This window comes from Cricetulus griseus, chromosome 7, assembly GCF_003668045.3.
Source record: "Cricetulus griseus strain 17A/GY chromosome 7, alternate assembly CriGri-PICRH-1.0, whole genome shotgun sequence".
In the NCBI taxonomy this organism is placed as follows: domain Eukaryota; kingdom Metazoa; phylum Chordata; class Mammalia; order Rodentia; family Cricetidae; genus Cricetulus; species Cricetulus griseus.
The window spans coordinates 43,663,711-43,685,874 of NC_048600.1; the positions used below are offsets into that span (position 1 = coordinate 43,663,711).

A 22,164-nucleotide genomic window follows, 5' to 3' on the forward strand; every position below is an offset into this window, starting at 1 on the left:
TTTTCTTTGAAGGTACATTTAGCACTTCAGTAGAAATAACGTAAACTAGTTATCTCTGCCGCTGACACCTGTCTGAAGCCATCAGCATAGGCAGGGTACAAAATGCTCTAGAGCCTGAGCTAAGCCAGCTTCAGGTTTTTTGTTTTGTTTTGTTTTGCTTTGCTTTGTTTTGAGACAGGGTTTCTCTGTGTAATCATTCTAACTGTCCTGGATCCCACTTTGTAGACCAGGTGCACCACCACTGCCCTGCCCCAGAAGTGCCACTTGTATGAGCATGAAAACATCATCTCCTAGCAACCTAATGCTTACATGAATTCTGTAATTTCTTCCTGCCTTGGCTATAGTGCACTAACCAAACTCCTCTCCCTAGCTGGATGATGTTTACAAGGTCAACATGGTTGTGCCTTCCTCAATGTAATCATAACTTGCAACCATCACCACGGTTTAATGTCTGATTTTACTTGTAGTAAAAGGCAATGATAGTTGCAATCTTACCTTTTAAAGCATCAATTGTGAAATGAAATGGCTGAGAAAAAAGTCCTCAAAGTGTAAAGACTAGTTGGGAGTTGGTTGTGCATGACTTTAATCCCAGCACCTGGGAGGCAGAGGCAGGCAAATCTCTCTGAGTTAGAGGCCAGCCTCGTCTACAGGATGAGTTCCAGGACAGGTTCCAAAGCAATAGAGAGAAACCCTGTCTTGAAAAACAAACAAAAAAGTATAAAGTCTACAGCTATTATTACAAAGGGGGATTAAGCTACTCTGCAAGATACAAGATACACACTGTCCAGAGGGCCACATGCCAAGGAGGGCCCTGCTGTCTGTTCTAACCTGTGGCCTTGAAGAGGCCACACAGCCAAAGAACCCAGCTGATTCAGGTCTGGGGGTGAGTCATCCCCTTGAGGCACACCCCCATCACTTTGCCACCCACACAGTAACCCAAAATTATGGTAAGCAAATGTTTTGGTTACTCAACAGATTCTGAAATTTAAATTTCTGGAGAAATTTAAAGCAACAAAAAGCCAGTCTACCACCCCTCTTCTCTTAGTTCACTAAAGCTGAATATAGTAACACACACTTATGACCCTAGATTAGGATCACTAGGAATTTGAGCAAGTCAGCCTGGATTATATAGTACATTCAGCCTGACTAAAACTGCATCTCAAAGACAAGCAATAACAACAACAAACCTCTGATTAATCTCAGCATTCAGGAGGCAGAGGCATAAGAACCAGGGCCAGCCTGGTCTACATACAGAGTTCCAAGATCCCATCAAAACAAACCAAACAAACAAAAAAAACACCTCTACTTAAGGGTTGACTGCTCTTCCAGAGGACCCCAGTTTGACTCCTAGCATCCATATTGTGGTTCACAATGATCTGTAACCCCAGTTCCAGGGAATCCAACAGACATGCACATGGGCACATATGCATGCAGGCAAAGATTTATACACATAAAAATAAATCTAAATTTTTTTTTAAACTCTACCTGTCCTTGTTATTTCAGGACACCACATCCTTTTCCCCAGTCACAAACTGACACATCTATATCCTAAATCCTAGTCAGTCTCACTTATAATTAAGACTGGAAGCTTCAGTCAGGCATAGTGGTGCATTTCTTTAGTACCAGAACTTGGGAGGCAGAAGCAGACGGATTTCTGAGTTCTTGGCCAGCCTGTTCTACAGAGTGAGTTCCAGGACAGCCAAGGCTACACAGAGAAGCCCTGTAAACCTCCATCCCACCCTACCCCCGAAAAAAGAATGGAAGCTTCAGCCTGCCTCCATTCCACTCCTGCAATTCCATACAAGTGACCACCTCAGATGATCCACAGCTATGATATGACCAAGTCAGTGTGGCACTTCCACACCTAGAGTCTCCTACCTACTATGCCTTGGTCTATACTATAGCTTATTTGTAAACTTAGCATTTTCTGAGTGCTTCCAATTTGTCTTTTTTTTTTTTTTTTCTGAGTACTGAGCTCAGCAGTCTCACTCTCAGAAGTAGAAACTCCGGGCCACCAAGATAGCTTGGTGGGTAAAGGAGCTTGCCATACCAAACCTGATGACCTTAGTTTAATGCCCCAGAAACCACATGATAAAAAGAACAGTCTCCTGCAAGTTGTCCTCTGACTTCTACCATTGTCAGAACATAGTCCAAGAATGGAATCATTCAAGGGGAATTCTGAGTGCTTGTAAGAAAACGCCAAGAAAACAAGACAAGAGTCTTGTGACCTCAGTTTCTTCAAAAACATATAATTGTCCTTGGAATGTTTTCGTGCTCCTCCAGACAAGAGTGAGTTTATCTAGGTGTTGTTATTCATCATTCCCTTATTGAAAAACATGTTTCTGCCACATGCAGCTTTCCTTGTGATTGTATACTTTACTCAACTGACTCTTCTTAACCCTCAGAATATAAATTGTCTAACACTCTGAATAGAGTTGGCTATTGTATGAGACTTTAGTCTGCCTCTTTTTCTTTTCTTTTTCCCTTTTGCAGGGGCAGCAACCAGGACAAGCTCTGGAAAGAAAAAGATGTAGACAGGAGGTCTTGGTCAGGGACAGGCATGAGTTTCTGAAGAACCTTATTAATGAGACCACATGAGGTCCCTAAAGTCTTTTGGACTTTCATGCTCACTAATTCACTTTTGTTCATTAATTTCTTTTGAAATGAGTGATTAAACACTAAGGGATATTTGCACAGATGAATGAACTAGTACCTTCAGAATGCAGATTTATGTATAGGACAAGAAGAAATCAGTAACTATGAGAGCTGTATTAGAAATAAGCTGGGCGGTGGTGGCGCACACCTTTAGTCCCAGGCACTTGGGAAGCAGAGGCACGCAAGGATCTCTATGAATCCAGGACAGCCTCCAAAGCCACAAAGAAACCCTATTGGGGGGGGAGGGGGAGAAATAGCATGATAATTAAAGATAAATCGAACCAATAGACTAATTCCATTTCAAGGCCTGGAGAGATGGATCAGTGACTAAGAGCACTTGCTCTGGCTGAGAACCCACATTCAATTCCCAGCATGGACATGGTGGCTCATAATCATCTGCAACATCAGTTCGAGGGAATCCAAAGCTACCTTCTGGCCTCTGTATGCAAGGAGCACACACTTGGTACATATACACACATACAGGCAACCAGTCATATACATAAAATAAACTTTTACAGAAATTCCATTTTACCCAGGCGGTGGTGGCGCACGCCTTTAATCCCAGCACTCGGGAGGCAGAGGCAGGTGGATCTCTGTGAATTCGAGGCCAGCCTGGTCTACAAGAACTAGTTCCAGGACAGCCTCCAAAACAATACAGAGAAGCCCTGTCTCGAAAAACCAAAAAAAAAAGAAAAGAAAAGAAAGACAGATAGAAAAGAAAGAGAAAAGAAATTCCATTTTAATGCCAAAAACTCTTGGGTAAAATTTAGAATAAATATCAATTAAAAGTTTTACTAGGTGTAATCTATTCTTAGCCATCAAACAATAAAGTTCTTGCTTTTGCTTTGCTAAAATTAACATATTAAAGTTGATAACTAAGAATAACTGTGTTTCTAATCTGAAATCATATTATACGCCACTTAACCATGAATCTTCCCTTGGAAATTAAATTCATTCAACAAATGTTCTTCCCCACAATCTAGTCTGAGAATTAGAATGATGTTATGTTTCAGAGCCTGCAGGCATAGAGGACTTCCCTTTCAGACTAGAGCTCTGGCCCTGGCACCTTGTAATCAGCTTCCAGCTTCAGTACTAGCTCCTTATAAGAACCTTGGCCTCCAGGACTCCAAGTCACATGCTGAGATGAACTCTTACATATGAATATTTGTCATACAGAAAGAACCTTCCTCCGGGCTGAATGTGGGGAAGGGGCAGTGAAAGGAAGGGAGAGGAGATAGAACACACATACATACTCCCAAGTGTGGGCTAACCAGTGAGCTACAGGGACTGGCCTGTCTCCACCTTCCTAGCACTGGGGTCACAGATGCTTGCCTGGCTTTTACATGGATGCTAGGGATCAGAACTCAAGTCCTTATGCTTGAGAGGCAGGCACTTTCCTGACTGAACAATCACCCAACCCCTAATTTCTACCGTCCTACCATCTACTGATGCCAAGTGGAGAAAAGGCTATGGGTCTCAACCTGTGGGTCATGAGCTAGCTGTTTGGGGATTGAATGACCCTTACACAGGGATCAAATATATTTACATTACAATTCATAACAGTAGCAAAATTACAGCTATGAAGTAGCAATGAAAATAACTGTATGGTGGGGTCACCACAGCATGAGGAACTATATTAAAGGGTCGCAGCACTAGGAAGGTTGAGAACCACTGCTGCAGACTGAGGCAAACAAACCAAAATCCCGGCTTTCTGACATGCCTATCTTCCAAGGTGGACATAGTGGTGTGCCTATAATTCCAGCTACTGAAAAGCTGAGGAAGCACAACTGTGAGTTTAAGGTCAACATGGACAACATAAAAAGGCCAAAGTCTAAAACAAAAATTTAAGTTAGGCATGGTGGTACATGCACTCAGGAGGCTAAGGAAGGAGGATCTTAAGCTCACACCAACGGACTACAATAGTAAGTCTAAGTTAACCTGCTCTAATTAGAAAACTCTCTTTAAAAGTATTTTTTTAAATTAAAAGCTTCAAATTTGGGCTGGAGAGATGGCTCAGAGGTTAAGAGCACTGACTGCTCTTCCAGAGGTCCTGAGTTCAATTCCCAACAACCACATGGTGGCTCACAACCATCCATTATGAGATCTGGTGCCCTCTTCTGGTGTGCAGATATACATGGAAGCTTATGTTGTATACATAATAAGTAAATAAACTCTTAAAAAAAAAAAAAGCTTCAAGTTGCCCCCAGATTTATATGTGATTCAAGGCAAAGGTCATACAATAAATAGTCCTGAAGTTCTACCTGAAAACAAATTTGAGGTTACGAAGTTAACCACAGTGATCACAAAAGCCAGGATACAGACTCCCAGTTTAGAAAGCAGCAAGAATTGAAGTGTGTAGAAGTAAACTGATAACAAAGTGCCATCTCCAATGCAGTAGGAGACAAAGATCTGGTCCTCATTTAAAAAAAAAAAAGTGGGGAACAGTCTCAGTCTAGCAAGATGGGTCAGCAGGTAACGGCACTTTAACCTTTCCTTTCAATTGAGTTCAATTTCTGGAATACATTTGGTAGAAGGAAAGAAATGACTCCCAGAAGTTTGTCTTATGACCTCTACATATGTACTGTGCCAAACACGTGCTCATACCTCATACCAACATAAAGTAAACAAAGCTGGATGGTGGTGATGCATGTCTTTAGTCGAAGCACTTGGGAGCCAGAGGAAGACAAATCTATGAGTTCCAGGACAGCCAGAGCTACAGAGAGAAACCCTGTCTCCTGTCTCGAAAAACAAAAATTTTTAAAAAGTAAACAAATAACTGTAACTTAAATTTTAAATTTGTTTTTAGATCTTTGTTTGTTTTGTTTTGTTTTGAGACAAGTCACTCTTCATAGCTCCAGGGTCCTTGAACTCACTATGTAGTCAAGGCTGGCCTTGAACTCAAGAGAAACACCTGTCTCCCAAGTGCCTCGATTAAAAGTATGCCCGGCTTTAAATTTTATTTAGAGAAACCAGTCCTATCAAGGAGCACACACTCACTGCACTATTGGTATGTCTCTGTTCCTACACAGTGTCCTAGAAGTGTCTAAATCTGCAGATAATGACTGTCTGTAACAGAGTCTATACTCCAGGCCAGCTCTAACCTTCACCAGTAAGGAACTCTCCAAATCCCTAGCGTCTTCATCTAGAAGGACTTGACTGGATAAGCAGAATGATCCCTTCCAAAATAAAAATATCTAAAATAAATGACACACACTGCAAGCATCATTGACCAAAGGTTTAATTTTAGTAAAAAGTACAATGAACTTCATCTAACATCAGTCATGTGGACATCATGAACCCCCAACAGGATGAAGACGGCATCTCAGTTCCATAGGGTTCCTTATAACCATCACAAGAAAATATCAGACAAGGGGCTGGAAAGATGGCTCAGTGTTTAACAGCACTGGTTTATGGAGTATCTGCTTTAAAATTTACCAGACACGAATGAATTGGAATTCAGTACATTGTGACTATAATCTTTATTTGGTAATTGTTCTTATTGTATACAGTCTTACTATGTTAAAGTTAAAACTTTTCATTTTGTGTAGAAAAAAAGCAAGAAATGTTGAGGAATGTTATTTTAAGATGTTACTTTTGTTTATGTTGTATTTGTTTAACTCAGTGAAGCTGAGTTACCGTGCCTGTCTAAAACACCTGATGGTCAATAAAGAGCTGAATGGCCAGTAGCAAGGCAGGAGAAAGGAATAGGCTAGGCTGGCAGGCAGAGAGAACTATGAAGAGAAATCTGGGAGAAAGGAGATCTGGGAACAAGAGAGGATGGAGGAGGACTTCAGGGGTCAGCCACCCAGCTATACAGCCAGACACAGAGTAAGAAGGAAAGAAAAGATATACAGGAATAGAGAAAGATAAAAGCCCCGAGGCCAAAGATAGATGGGATAATTTAAGAAAAGCTAACAAGAAACAAGCCAAGTTAAGGCCAGATACTCATAACTAAGAAGCAGCCTCCATGTGTGTTTTATTTGGGGGGTGGATGGTAGCCCCACCCCCCAAAAAAAGGCAAAAGAGTAAAACACACTACAACTGGTTGCTCTGTTCTTCTAGAAGTCCTGACTTAAATTCCTAACAATGACATGGTGGCTGATGATCATCTATAGTGGATCTGATGCCCTCTTCTGGTGTGCTGACACACACACAGACAAAATACTCAAACATTTAAAAAAAAAAAAAAAGGAAAACAGACAAATCCAAATTATGGGATATTCTGGACCAGTATTCTCCCAAAAAGAATAAAAGGTCATAAAAAAATAAGGAAAGTCTCAGGATCAGAGAGGTAGACGAGGCATCACAGCTAAATGCAATATAATAACCTAGGACAGAAGATGTTCTAGAAGAAAGTAAAAAAATCCCAAATATGTCCTAAGTTCCATCAGTAGTGTTGTCCTATGCTAATATTGGGGTTTGGAAAGGTGTCCACATTAGGCAAGCTAAGTAGGGGGTGTTTACTGTAACTCTTAAGTATTTCAAAGTAAAGTTTACTCATTTATTTTTTGAGACAGTCTCTCTGCAACCCTGGCTGTCCTGGAACTTGATATGTATAAACCAGGCTATCCTTGAACCTACAGAGACCTGTCTGCCTCTGTCTCACTGCTGGGATTAAGGACATGCACCTCGATGCCTATCCCTACTTATTTTTAATTGTGTGTGTGTGTGTGTGTGTGTGTGTGTGTGTGTATGCACTCGCGCTCTCGCACATGAGCGCAGCAGGAGGACATGCCACAGAACACATGAGGAGATCAGAGCATAACTTTGTGGAGTCTGTTCTCTCTTTCAACCTTTACATGTTATTATGGGAATCAAACGTGCATGCATAAAATAAATGTAACTTACAATTAAAATAATGACTTTGTGTGGAAACTATCTTGATAGCTTGACACAAATTTATAGACGTTGAAAACACTTTGGGTCAATATTCAATAACTAATTTGAATATAGGACTACTGAAAGAAAATAATATACTTAAAATAGAAAAAAAGATTTAGTATGAATTTTTCTTTTTGTAATGTCTCTCAATGTAGCCCAAGCTAGCCTACATCCACAAAACTGGGATTAAAGGCATAGTATGATTTTTTCATTTTATTTTTTTATGTTATGTGTATTTGACTTGTATGTATGTCTATGCTGGGAATTGAGCCTGGACCCTCTGAAAAGCACCCAGATGCTGAGCCATCTCTCCAGGCCCAATTATGATTTTTTTTTTGGGGGGGTGTCTTTAGAGACAGGGTTTCTCTATGTAGCCCTTGCTGTCTGGAACTTACTCAGTAGACCAGGCTAGTCTCAACCTCAGAGATCCACCCACCTCTGCCTCCAGAGTGCTCCTCTGCCTCCGGATTAAAGGCATGCACCACCACCATCCAGCCCCAGTATACATTTCTTAACATGACCAACTTCATTGGCTAACACTGTTGAATGATGTGAGTCTGAAAATAAAGTCTCCGAGTAAACAAGCTAAGTAACAAGTAAGGTTTGTCTGGTCTTCCCAACCTGCATACAACAGTTCTTCTAACTAGAAACTCCTCCACTCTTGGCCATGTCTCTGCTCAGGCAAACCAAACTGTTCTCCCCTCCCTTCCTTGGGATGTCCCTCTCCACCCACTGGGTCCACCCTGAGGACTGGGTCTTTCCAACAGACCCTCTAGAGCAGCTCCAAGAAGGCTGAACCTTTCTGCTAGAACACCATTCTTGCCAGTCATAAACCACCTGCAATACCAGACTATTGACCTTTTCCTTCAGGCCATGGGACAGTCAGCAGTTAGCCAGCCTCACAAGAAACAAACTCCAAGCAAGTGGTTTTCTACACAGAAATGTTTCTCACCCAAGAGTTTTTTCAGGCCAGGAGCATGTAGTCCATCTTGTCCATGACCACTTCTTTAAACTATCCACCAGACACCTCCCTTACCCTTCTGATCCAAAGAACTCAGTGCCAACAGCATCTACACAGGATAAGTTAAGCCTTAAAACAAAAACTTAGTTCATGAGGCAAATAGGCTGGCTTTCTTTCTTTCTAAACTAAGAATAAAAAAAATCCAAAATAAAATCTATATTTAGATACACATTTAAAAAAAACTGTTATCTGATAATAATCAGCTGTGTACATACAATCAGTAGAAGACAGTAATCTGACCAATGAAAAACCCCTGAAAGAAAAATTTCAAACTGTAGCAAGAAAAAAAAAAAAGTTGACAATAGAAAAAAAAAAACATGCAATTAAATGCTGTGGATTTCTGCAATGGTGCACAGAAGAAGCAATATATTTTCTCTCTCTGGGTCCAGAATAAGCCATAGTCCACTTGGAGGAGACATAGGATGGCTAAATGCCCATATTCAACGGGAAGTTAGAAAGCAGCAGTTAGGTCAGGAATGAGCAAGCTATCATGCTTCTAAGATTCCAACTTCCCTAGAATCTAGCTGCCTTCCTACGGAAGGACCTAACAAAGCCAGGACTCAGGCAATTCTCCCAAGGTGGTTCTGTACCCATCAGTATCTAAAATAAAAGTCTATATGATGGTACTACGCAACAGCCAGTGTTAACATGCTAGCTCTGACATCTGGCATCACCTGCCTAGGATGATGGTGCTCTCAGCATCCACATCATGCATGGGCACACAGCAGAAAACCCTTAACTAAAGTGGGCTGCTCTGAAACTTAAGCACTAGGATACAGCCACCACTACCACCCTTACACCAGAACCAACAACAACACAAGTATCCTGGGAATGTAGCTGCAGTTCTGTAGGTGACTGCACCCCACCCACAGACCATTTTACTCCTCTTGCTATCACAGAACTCACCCTGGAAATCAGAGCCAAGCCAAGCCCAGGGAAAAGACCTTTTGGACCCTGCCCAAAGTAGGAGAGTCCAGAGGTAGCTTTTCAGGAGATACAGGGTAAAGCAATCCTAAAGACCTTAAGGAAAAAGGTCTTTCTATGGGAGTATGGAGAGTGCACTGGCATCTCTGAGGCTCTTCTACAGAAATTGAGGGTGTAATTGTGAGGACAGTGATCCAGCCACACCTCCTACTAAGGCTGCAACTTCAGCTCATGACACTGTTGCTCAGTGGTAAATCCAGCTAATCTAGATTCTTATCTAACATTTGATGGTCAGAACTTCCTAGGGAGGACTTTAGTATACAAACTAAACAATAGCAGCTTTGAAATACCACTTTTCAAGGGTCAGATAAATTCCTGGGGAATAGGGAAAAGAAACAAAAAACCAACAACCAAGATGACAGAGAGGTACTAAAACCATGATGTCCTTTGGTGGCTCAGAATTTAGTTCTAGATTTAATTCAAATCTAGTTCTTTGGGGTGTGGCTGTACAGGTCCAGGACACTCTTATTTTGAGGAAGAGAACTACAAAGACTGATATGGACATGACCCATCATGAGAGCCACATGGGGGCAAATTTTGCATTGATGTTCTAAGCAGAAGATACATCCCTCACAGTCCCAGAGTTGGTTGTCAAGCACTGTCCACCAAGGGCATGCACCCTAATATCACTACAGCCAAAACTCTATTCAGATGCAGCTGGCCCAATGCTAACCTCCCATAATCAAGGAACCAAAAACCCAAACCCTCTGTGCAGACAGTGCAAGGTATCACCCTGCCATCATCACATTACTTTTAAATTTCAATACCAAATGTTCCGTCAGTTATGCAAATATCTAGTCATCTCTCTTTTCAACGGTGAAACTTGAAAAAGCGGGCTAAACTGCCATTTTTCTTCATTTATGATCTTCAGTAATCCTAATTACTAATAATCTATACATGCTCATGCGTGCATGTGCACGAGAATTCAACTCCTAATACAGCACTTTGACAGCATGCTCTCTTGATGTAATACAATGAAAATGATAATTAATCCCATGTATTCTTCTCCTCAAGACCCATAACCAGGGGCTGGAGAGATGGCTCAGCGGTTGGAAGCACTGACTGCTCTTCCAGAGGTCCTGAGTTCGGTTCCCGGCAACCACATGGTGGCTCACAACCACCTTGAATGAGATCTGGTGCCCTCTGTTGGCATGCAGGCAGGACTGTATACATGATGAATGAATGAAATCTTTAAAAAAAAAAAAAAAAAGACCCATAATCCCAGTCTAATCATAAGGACACATACCAACAGTGGGCATCTGACAGTACCTGATCATTGCTCTTCAAAACTAAAGTCAGCAGGAAGTGGTAGTGCAAGCATGAGAGTGGCAGAGGCAAGCAGATCTCTGTGAGTTCAAGGTCAGCCTGGTCTACAGAGTGAGTTCCAGGACAGCCAGGGTTGTTACACAAAGAAACCCTGTCTGGAAAAAACAAAAAAAATAAGAAGAAGAAGGGGGGAGAGGGGAGGATAAGAAAAGGGAGGGGGAAGGAAAGGAGAAAAAGAGAAAGACACAGGCTGGGAGGATGAATAAATCAGTAAACTGCTTGTCATGCAAAGGACCTGAGTTCAATTCCCTGAATACACATTAAAAGCTGGGTGTGGTGGTGAGTCCCTTGTTATCTCCGCACTCAGGAAGTAAAGACTTGTGGATCCAGGGTCTTCCTGCCAGTCACTCTAGCTGGTTAGCCCCAGGTGAGAGACTCTGTCTCAAAATACAAGGGTGGATAACTCTAGAGAAATGATAAAGGAAAAAAGAATCAAGAGGAGTGAGAGAGAGAAAAGAACAACAGGGGTCACCTAGAGGCTGAGAGGTGTTTACCTTAGAGAAGAAGACACAGAACATAGAACAAATGTGGCGTAGAACCAAGGCTTGGGGAAAGGGCAGCCACCATGAAGCAGACTGGTCAGACAAGGCTGCACAAGCCAAACCATGGGAAATGTTTATGAGGGGCCTTCCACAGAGGGGAATTTCTTCAAGCAAAGAAGAATATGAAAAAGACAAGAGGCCACTAAGAACCTGGCAGCCACAAACATCCTGGACATTTGCCTGGGCATGGGTGCATGGGGGGTGGGAGTGGGGTTCCTGAGGCATAGCCATTGGGAGAAACAAAATGACAAACCAGGAGAAGAGGAGGGGGCACAAGCACTGGCACCTGGAGACCCAACCAGCAAGTCACTGGAGTGCTCCTTAATCAAGAAAGGGAGAAGCCAGAAGGAAAGGGCAACAAGGACACAAAGGTGGCAGTGGGCAGTCACATGCATGATGATAACATGCAAGAGACAGCAACCCTGAGTGAACTACAGCTTCCCTCCACACCTAGGACTAAGGTTCCACAGCAAGGTCCAGAAGATAAAATAACCTTTGTAGGCCCTGTCCACCATGCCCAGTTCAGGTCTCCCATAACACCAAGAAAAAACTAGAAATTAGCTCAAGCCCCTTCTCCTCTCTTCTCCTCTCCTCCCTCCCTCCCCCCCCTCTCTCTCTCAATCTCCCCTCCCATCCCCTCCCCACCTCTCTTTTTTCAAGACAGGGTTTCTCTGTGTAGTACTGGCTGTCATGGAACTCACTCTGTAGACCAGGCTGGTCTCAACTCACAGAGATTCCTCCCATGCCTCTGTCTCCCTAGTGGGGGGATTAAAAATGGGTACCATCGCCATCCAGCTCCTTCTCACATTTCTATTGCAGATCAAAGCACTTGGTGAGACTCTCAGGGAATCTTCTCTGAAAATATTACCAGCCTTCCCTGAAAGTATCCAATATACAGCTGCCACCTAGAACTACAACTCCTTCCTACTGCAATAAACTCAAGCTTCAAAAGAGAAAAACAGATGAAGAATGAGATTTTAACAACAATCTCACTGTAAAAGCTATGTTTCTGGTGGAGTGCATTTTGACCAAAACCTGTTGAGACATGAAGCCTCTGAAGTGGAAGACCAGCTATAGTTTCTCCAGGCACACACAAGACACACACCTCCAAAGGCAACATCCTTGGCCATCTAGGCAGACCTTCAAACAAGGTCTGTACTACCACTCCCTTCAGAATGAAAATGACTTGAAACACAGACTGGCACAGAGGTTACTGATCTCTCTGTGAAATGAGAGAAATCACCAGGCCACACAGAAAACATTTGCCCAACTTCAACTGGCCTCTTGACAAAACTACAGGCAGAAACCACATATTCATGTTCAATAGTGAGCAAAACCTTTAGCACTGGCTGTTCTAGCTTTTGTGGCCTCTGTGTAATCCAGCAACCTAAAAACATAAGCCTGAATCAGGCACCTTGATAAGGAACTAAATCCTTCCCAGTGTAGTCTGCACAAACCTGTAACCCTAGCACTTGGAAAGTGGAGGCAGAAGGACCAGAAGTTCAAGGTCATCTTCAACTACATAGTATGTTGAGGCCAGCCCACTATGTGAGATCCTATCTTTAAAAAGTAAAAGGGAGAGGGTCAGGTGTGGTGTTGCATACCTTTAAGTCTCATCATCCAGAGTGAATCTCTGAGTTCTAAATCAGCCTGATCTACATAATGAGCTCCAGGCCAGCCAGAGCTGCACATGAGATCCTTTCTCAATAGATAATAAATATTTTAAAAGCCAATTCTTTATAATAAATTGAGTAGCTGCTTTTGTTTCTTAAAAGACAGGCTCTCCACTGGCTGCTCTCCCAGAGGTCCTGAGTTCAATTCCCAGCAACCACATGGTGGCTCACAACCATCCATAGTGAGATCTGGTGCCCTCTTATGGTGTGCAAGCATGCATGCAGGCAGAATTCTATATATATAAATAAATAAATCTTAAAAAAAAAAAAAGACAGGCTGTCTCTTGACAGGCGGTGGTGGCACATGCCTTTAACCCCAGCACTCAGGAGGCAGAGGCAGGCGGATCTCTGTGAGTTTGAGACTAGTCTGGTCTACAAGAGCTATTTCCAGGACAGCCTCCAAAGCCACAGAGAAACCCTGTTTCAAAAAAAAAGACAGGCTCTCTCATTATGTTGCCCAGGCTTCCCTCAAAACTTGTGAATTCAAAGATTCTCCTGCCTCAGCCTTCCAAGTAGCTGGGAACATAAGCATGCACCACCATACCTGACAAATTTAATTTCCTTTTGTTTTCGAGACAGGGGGGTCCACTGGCTCCCTGGAGTGCTGGAACTAAAGGTGTGCACCATCTCCACCCAGCCTTCCCTTTGTTTTTTTAAGATTAAAAAACATTTTTATGTGTATGAGTGTTTTGCCAACATGTAAGTTGGTGCACCACTTGTGTACCTGCTGCCCAAGAAGGCCAGAACAGGACTTTAGACTCCCTAGAACTGAAGTTTCAGATGGTTATGAGCTGCTATGTGGGTGCTAGGAATAGAACCCAGGTCCTCTGAAGAGCAGTCAGTGTTTTTAATTGTAGAACCATCTCTACAGCTCTTTAAGTATCTTTCTTAACACATCTAAAACTTTAAAGAAAATCAACTTTAACATTCTAGAAAACTAAAGACTTTCTTTGACTATACAGATGCAAACAAAAGTCAGGTACCAAAGCAGAACCCAACAGCTATCATAATCCCAAAAAGCCCTTTCTCATCATAGAACACATCCCTTTCTTAAAGTGCTCACTGCCTCTGATCTAACAGCTGGAGACATAACATACAACCTGTTTACAACATCCAAGTAACTTTAAAAAGGTCTCGTTTCACACCAAACAAATGAACAATGTGATCCAGTCACAGAAGAATACATGACTGAGAAGATCTGACTGATACATGTCCCAAACTTACAGTTTCCACACAACACTTCCTCCCCCATTGACTTGCCCTTTGAACCTGCCTTCAAAACAACTGTACTGCATACCCCATTGCCACCTGTCATCCCACAGACAGGCCTAGGGCACACTTGCAACTGCTGAGGGAGTCATTTCTGTACCCGTGTTCCTCTGCAATGATTTGCTCTCCTCATTGAACTAAAAACCCACAGGGAATTCCCTGTCCACTCCACAGGAGACACCACTTGGAAAGAGGAAAACACATTCTAAGGACCACTCTCCAGATGACCTCAAACAGCCTCATCTCTACAGCACTTCCAGTTACATTCCATCTCTGATGCCTACCAGGGTCAATCAGCTGTCTAGAGCACCTCGACTCGAGCTCAAGTACAGATGAGGACACAGGCTGAAAAGGGAGACACATGTCCCCAGAAGACACCCATTCCTCCTCCCCAAAACTGTACTGAAAACAGCCTAGACCCAGACCCGCCTTCAGCCCTGTATCTCTGAAGACAGCTGCTAGCTTAGATAATGTTCTCACAAAATCCATGTCAGAAACATTTCTTAAAAGAGTACGTCCTGCTTTTCCCTGGGACCCAAATTTGCTTCCTGGCACCTATATCAGGTGGCTTATAACCACCTGTAACTCAAGCTCCAGGGGATCTCAGACCCTCTCCTGGCCTTTGAGAACAAACACAAACACATGGTATTTACTCACTCACACACACACACACACACACACACACACACACACACACACACACACACACACACACACACACACACATGTTTTGAAAAGAAACATAAAACAAGCCCTTGATTCCATCTCTCATGCGGACCTTGTCTTGCCTGCAGGGTCATCACTGGAGAAGAAAATGCATCCTGTCCCATGACAGGCAGAGCACCTAAGCACTAAAGAAATGTGGCACAGCAGGCTGAAGAGATGGCTCTGCAGTTAAGAGCATTTTTTGCTCTTGTAGAGGACAGGGGTCAGGTTCCCAGAGTACACATGGTGGCTGACAATCATCTATACTATGTTCAAGAGGACCTGACGCCCTCTTCTGGCCTCCAAGGGCACTGCACACACATGATGTGTAGACAGGCATGCACCCATATACATAAAATAAAAACAAATTTGTTTTTTGATACAGGGATTCTCTGTGTACCCCTGGTGTGTGTCACCACTCCACAGTTAAAAATAAATCTTAAAAAAGGGGGTGGAGGGGAGAAATAGCTCAGTGGTTAAGAACACTAGCTGGTCTTCCAGAGGTCCTGAGTTCAATTCCCAACAACCACACGATGGTTCACAACCATCTGTAACAAGATCTAGTGCCCTCTCTGACCTGCAGGCAAACATGCAGGCAGAACACTGTAAACATAATAAATAAATAAATCTAAAAAAAAAAAAAAAGGCAGCCAAGAGGTGATGGTGCACACCTTTAGTCTCAGCACTTGGGGAGGCAGAGGCAGGCAAAGCTCTATGCATTCCAGGTCAGCCAAGGCTACATAGAGAAACCCTGGGGATGGGGGGGGGGTTCAAGCTCTGGTTGTGGCACACACCTTTAATTCCAGCACAAGGGAAACAAGCAGGTAGATCTCTGGTCTACATAGCAAGCTCCAGGCCAACTGGAAGCTATTTATTGATATCCTTATCTTAAAAGAATTTGTGGGCCGGGCATTGGTGGTGCATGCCTTTTAATCGGGAGACAGAAGCAGGACGAATTCTGTGAGTTCAAGGCCAGCCTGGTCTACACTTTTTTGCATGCTTTCTAAATTTTCCTGACAGATGCAGCACCCTTGGGAAATCTAAAACACCTTAGATTCTGACCAAACCACATCTCTTTTTCCAAAGGGGTGTGGAGGCTTCAAGCCTCACCCCAGCAGAGCATCAGTCCTCAATGAGGGCAAATCATACACAGCTTCTTCCAAGCAGGTGTTTTCTGACAGGACACAACTGAAATGGGCGCCAGGTCCCATTTAAAATAATGTGGTCATCTGCCCAAAGAAATATAATGTCCCTCTTCCTCCAATGTGGCACAATTAATATACTTAGGAGGCTCAAGCTCCAGGAAGACCTCCTGGGCAGTGGCACTGAGGACTTCCTCACATCCTAAGCTGCCCACAGAGCCTCCCCTGGGAGATCCTCACATGAAAGACAGAGTAACACTGGACTTTCTGCCCAAATCCAATGTTACTTATGAGTCGTGTACTTGACCTCTCTAATCTTAGTTTCCTCACCTGGAAAATGGGAACAATATCTACCTCACAACACAACATAAATTATCTGCCTTGAATTAAGAGCTTAATAAATGATACTTAAAATGTGTTGCCCACCTTAACAGCAGACTGAGCTAGGCCTATTTCCACAGCCTCGGGACATACTGTTTGTTGGCTTTACAAGTATAAAGGGAAAAGGCTTTGAGGAAAGTTAATTGAGGCAGTGTCAGATGCCAGGTTAAAGTTCATCTTCCAATCCTCAGATGAAAATCCATCACAGGAGCCAATTCTGTCATTCCTACTAGGAAACAAGGCATATTCTCACATGTGGGGGGCTCTAGATGACAAAGATGCAAGGCCTAGTTCTTCTCATTTCTTTACAGAGAAGTCTATCATTGATTCTGTAATTCTCATCTGCTCAATAGATTTCAATGTTTTTAACACTGAAAAGGATGCCTGATGAGAAGAAAACTGCAGATATCAAATGCCCATCATGAAAGTGCCAAGACCATGTGAGAAAACACACTTTGCCTCTTCACATGACACCATCAAATGCACACCATATACGCTGAAACAGCATCACTGTGTAAAAGTTCACTTCATAAGCATCCACAATACTGTCACTCCAACTTCCACGATTCATGTTTTGTGTGCTAGCCCAAACACCCCGGGGTAAAGACACAAGTGTTGCAACACCCTTTTGCCTTTCACCATTTTTCTCAATAGGTTCTCCTCCTTTTAGAACTTGGATTAATTATCACCCATCTCTACAATGGAAGTTTAGAACTTGGAAGTCCACAGATGAGCTGCAGAAGGCTCAAGAGCCTCCAGTAGCAACAAAATTCAGAGCAGCTGTGCATGCTTCTCAAAGGGAATCCATACTTTCAGATTCTCAAAGAGGCTCGTGACCTTCCAAAAACATTTTTTAAAAACTACCACAGCTGCATCCTAGACCATACTGGATCAAGTGATTTTCTCCGGTCCACCTGAGTAAAGAGACCTACAACCCCCTTCCGCCCCTCCCCACCAATAAAGGAGATAGGAGTAAGGATGGAACACAAGAGCTCCGAACGTAAAAGGCAAGCAAATCACCACTGAACTACAGCCCTAGACCAAGGGGGTCGGTCTGCCTTCTGAATCAAATTTTGCTAGGCATCTGACATTCCATCACCCACCTCATATGGCATACAAGGTAGACATGCTGATCTACCTTGATCCTAAGAACTCTAAAACTTAACAGAAAATACCAGACGACTATGGATACTTTTAACAACACAGAGAAAACAGAAACATTTCACCCAACAAGTGGTTGGTTGGTGTTTTTTTTTTTTTTTTTTTTTTTTCCCCTAAAACTCCTCCTCCCTGTCAAACTTAGGCTGCCCTCACTGGGGCCTCTAAGCCAGGCCTCCCAGGGCTTCCCACCTCACTGAGCGCAGAAACACAGCACCGAAATGCCCCGCTGACCAAGAATCTGGAAAGGAGCCGCCAGCATCAGGTGTTACGAGCAGAAACTCACATCTCCTGCTGCCCGAGACCCTCCTTCAGGTAAAGGCCAGAGGCTTCTCCTCCGCAGGCAAGACCTCAAGGTAAGCCCAGAGGCTCGGCTCCAAGCTGCGCGGAGCCGAAAACAAACTTTCCAGGCACTTCCACCCCGCCCGGCCGGGTGACACCTCCCGGCCTCCCCCGCCCTCCGCGCCCTGTCAGCGCCCCCGGCTGCCGCCGCCAGCCCGAGTCGGAGCCCGCGCTCCCCGCCGCAGCCGAGAGGCACCCTCGGACGGCGCCAGCAGTCCTGCTCGCCGCCCAGCCGCAGGTGAGGCGCCGCCCGGCCCGCGGCACCGGGCCGCCCCACCTCGCCTAGCAGAACCCGGGCGACCGCCACGCTCCCGGGTAACGGACCGGCGCGCCCTGCAGCCGCCACGCGCTCACCAGCTGGCTGGTGGTCCTGGCCATGAGCCCCGCGTCGGAGCGGGCGCCTCCCCCGCAGCGTTGCGCTGCTCGGCGCCTCCTCAGCGTCCTCCTCCCCGCGGCGGAGCCCCAGCAATGGCCGCCCTCATCCTGCGCCCGCCCCGCTGCCTGCCGCCCCCAGCGCCACCCCGCCCCCGCGCGACGCTGGGTGGGACTTCCGCGACGCAGTCGCCGCTGCCCATACCCATTGGTCAGTATAACTATCACTCGCCGCCGGCCGTGAGTGCCCGCCCCCGCCCAGGAGCCGCATTTCCGGGTTGGGTCCCGGCGCGCCTGTAGAGGGAGACCGAGCGAGCCAATCCGAGGCGGCGAGGAGGAGCCGGTCTGGAGCGCCGAGCTGTCATCCGCGTTCCCTGTCAGGTAAACTGAGGCTCGGCGGCAAGCCGGCCAAGGTCACGCCTGGGGCAGCAACAAGGCTGAGTGTGAACTCACTGCCTGAACTCCTTGAATTTCTTTACTTCACAGCTCACGAGTGATCCGGGAGAGAGATTGGGCTATCCTATTATTGATTCGGAAAAACAAGTCGTCCTGTCACTGACAGCCTCGGAATCTGTTTGTGCCTAGATTTTGGTGGGTGTCTTTTTTCTCTTCGGATGTCTTTGTGAGCTTGCTTTTATTCTTTTTATTTCCTTTTCCCTCAACAGGATCTCACTATGTAGCCCAGACTGGCATCATACTTGCAGCAATCCTCTCTCCTCCTCCCAACTGCTGAAAGTACAGCTGTGAGCCACTACACCCTGCTTTAGGTGTCATTAATGACAACGCTGGTTTTTTAAATTAATTTATTTATTTTGGTTTTTCGAGACAGGGTTTCTCTGTGGCTTTGGAGGCTGTCCTGGAACTAGTTCTTGTAGACCAGGCTGGTCTCAAACTCATAGAAGTCTGCCTTCCTCTGCCTCCCGAGTCCTAGGATTTTGTGTGTGTGTGTGTGTGTGTGTGTGGTGAAATGAATACAAATTTTACAACCTTTTTTTTTTCTTTGGTTTTTCGAGACAGGGTTTCTCTGTAGCTTTTACAATCTTTAAAAAAAAAAAAGAAACCTTTTGTGCTTTGCTTATCGTGTATGTCTGCTTGTGTGTGGATGCTGGTGTCTTCAATACCATTCTCCACCTGGAGCCAGCCTAATTCCTCTAGGCTGGCTGGCCAGTGAGGTGCAGTGATCCTCCTGTCTCTGATTTCCCCGGGGGTGGAATTACAGACATGCCCACCATTTCCAGCTTTAGTGCTGAAGATCCAAACTCAGAATTTCATGTTTGCATAGCAGGCACTTTACTGAGTCATCTTGCCCACTTTTGTCCAGTGTTGGGAATTGAACTCAGGACCTCATGCTACGTAATCTCTAAAATGCCATCTAAATACACTCCTACCTCTTGCCACCTGTTTTGTGGTGGTTTTTGAGCAGGGTCTCAGGGTGTAGCCCTGGCTAACCTGGACCTCACTATGCAGACCAGGCCTGCCTTCAATTTGTGGTCTTTCTCTCTTAACTTCCCTAGTGCTTGGATCACAGGTGTGCACTACCCTCTCCAGATTATCTACCTGACCGTATTTTTAAAAAGTAATTTGAAGTCAGCTGAAATGAGTGTTCAGCCTTAAATGGGACATTCTAGAGCCAGGTGGTAGTGGTGCGCACCTTTAATCCCAGCATTCAGGAGGCAGAGGCAGAGGCAAGCAGATCTTTGAATTTGAGGCCAGCCTGGTCTACAAAGTGAATTCCAGGGCAGCCAGACTACACAGAAAAACCCTGTCTCAAACAAAAATAAATGGGGCATCTATATCATTCCCCCTTCTAAATAAAGCTTAGGGGATGTTGAGAAAGAGAGAAAGGAAAGAATGTCAGAGTGGTAAAATGGGGGGGAATGCTGAGAAATGTTGTTTCCTGAGCAAGTATGGCTATGGCACTGATGAAGTCGCAGCCACTGTGGTTACATGCACAAGATCAAGCCAGTCACAACGCCAACATGGACAGGAGACGGCCTCACAAGGCCACACCTATCTGAGTAGTAAGTCATTGGCAACTGATGGCTGCTGGGGAAAAGTCTTTTTTCTTTGAGGGTGTGACCATTGGAAGGTTGTCCTTGCTCTAGTGGATGACCCCATACACATTCACACATAGACGGCACTAACCAAACTCAGTAGGTTAAAAACTATACTACTACCTGCCCCCCACCCAAAAAAAAATGGTTTAAAGTCAAATGAAGTCGAGTGTACATATAGAGCCTTCTAACCTGGTAGAAGAATCAATTGAGTCCAGGAGTTCAAAGCCAACCTGAGTAATATAGCAAGATTTTGTCTCAAAAAAATTAGATGATATAGAACAGCCAACATTCTTGGCATAAATTCATCACCCCATGTAGGTAGAATGGATTACTAAACAAGCAGTAATGACTATTAACAGCTACTTCATATTGACTCTAAGTGAGGAATTTTCATCCTAGATATCATTCTAAAGCATTCCTAATATTGTTGCCCCCATTTTCAGATGAGGAAGCTGAGGCACAGGAGTGACAATTCTACATTTTGAAGTGCCAGAATGGGGACCTAGGCATCTACATCTGGGACCTGTATGCCATCCTCTAAAGATATAGCCTAGAGCTACCGCTTCTCCCAGTCTGTCATACATTTATAGGCCTTAAAAACTACAAACCGGCCGGGCGGTGGTGGCGCATGCCTTTAATCCCAGCACTTGGGAGGCAGAGGCAGGTGGATCTCTGTGGGTTTGAGGCCAGCCTGGTCTACATAGCAACTTCCAGGACAGTCAAGGCTGTTACACAGAGAAACCTGTCTCAAAAAAACAAAACAAAAAAACAGGCAGAAAGATGGCTCAGTGGATAAAGTACTTGCTGTAAAGGCATGAACACCTGAGTTTGGATCCTCAGAGTTCATGTAAAGCCAGCCACAATTAAACTCATCTGTAAGCTCAGTATTCCTGTGACAACAGAATCCTTGGAAGCATGTGGGCCGGTTATCCCAGACACTGAACAGACCTGATATGACTAAACAGGTAAAATAACTTGCTGTGCAACCCTAACGACCTGAGTTTAACCTAACCTAAGTCAAGATAGGTGATAACTGACTCCATACATGTGTGCCCCTCATGTGTGCTTGGTGCCCACTGAGGTCAGAAGAAACCTATCAAATCCCCTGGAAATGAAGATGGTTGTGATCAACATGTGGTTACTCAGAACAAGAGCAACAAGTGCTCTTAACCTCTGCCATTTTTTCCAGGCCTATCATAAGTTTCTATGAATCCCAGGCCAGCCAAGGTTATATAGAAAAACCCTGTCTCAAAACTAAAAACTGAAAATAAAGAAGAAACTTTGTGTCAAACATGGTGGAAATAAGGACCAACACCTGAGGCTGTCCCATGAATATGTGCCTACATCTACACACACACACACACACACACACACACACACACACACACACGGACACGGACACGGACACGGACACGGACACGGACACGGACACGGACACACACGGAGGGGGGTTGATTGATTTAAAGCAACAGGTGACTATAACCCCTAGTGCCCAGAAGTCTTATTCTATCCATGCTGGTTTGACCCAGCCTTCCTTTTGCACTCAACACTGTATCACCCTGTTTCCTGTATGGCTCCCCTGGTTGCCATCTGCCTTATCTGCAGAGGTCTCCATTGAAGGAACATTACATTTATACATGGGGTGTTTATAGATCC

General features: G+C 44.4%; 1 protein-coding gene and 1 long non-coding RNA gene across 2 annotated transcripts in view; one reads left to right on the forward strand and one right to left on the reverse strand.

Moving 5' to 3' along the window:
* Pdpk1 (3-phosphoinositide dependent protein kinase 1) overlaps positions 1–18,579 on the reverse strand; it is a 62,638-nt gene extending 44,059 nt beyond the window's left edge. Inside the window, exon 1 of the mRNA XM_027424893.2 lies at positions 18,434–18,579. Within this exon, the coding sequence (XP_027280694.1) occupies positions 18,434–18,457 (24 nt within the window). The 5' untranslated portion in view covers positions 18,458–18,579. The remainder of the gene's footprint in view (positions 1–18,433) is intronic.
* Positions 18,580–18,733: 154 nt separating this feature from the next.
* Positions 18,734–21,896, forward strand: LOC103159143. Its single transcript, XR_003487032.2, has 3 exons — positions 18,734–18,832; positions 18,938–19,042; positions 20,952–21,896. It is a non-coding gene; the product is annotated as an uncharacterized LOC103159143 (long non-coding RNA).
* Positions 21,897–22,164: the final 268 nt, after the last annotated feature.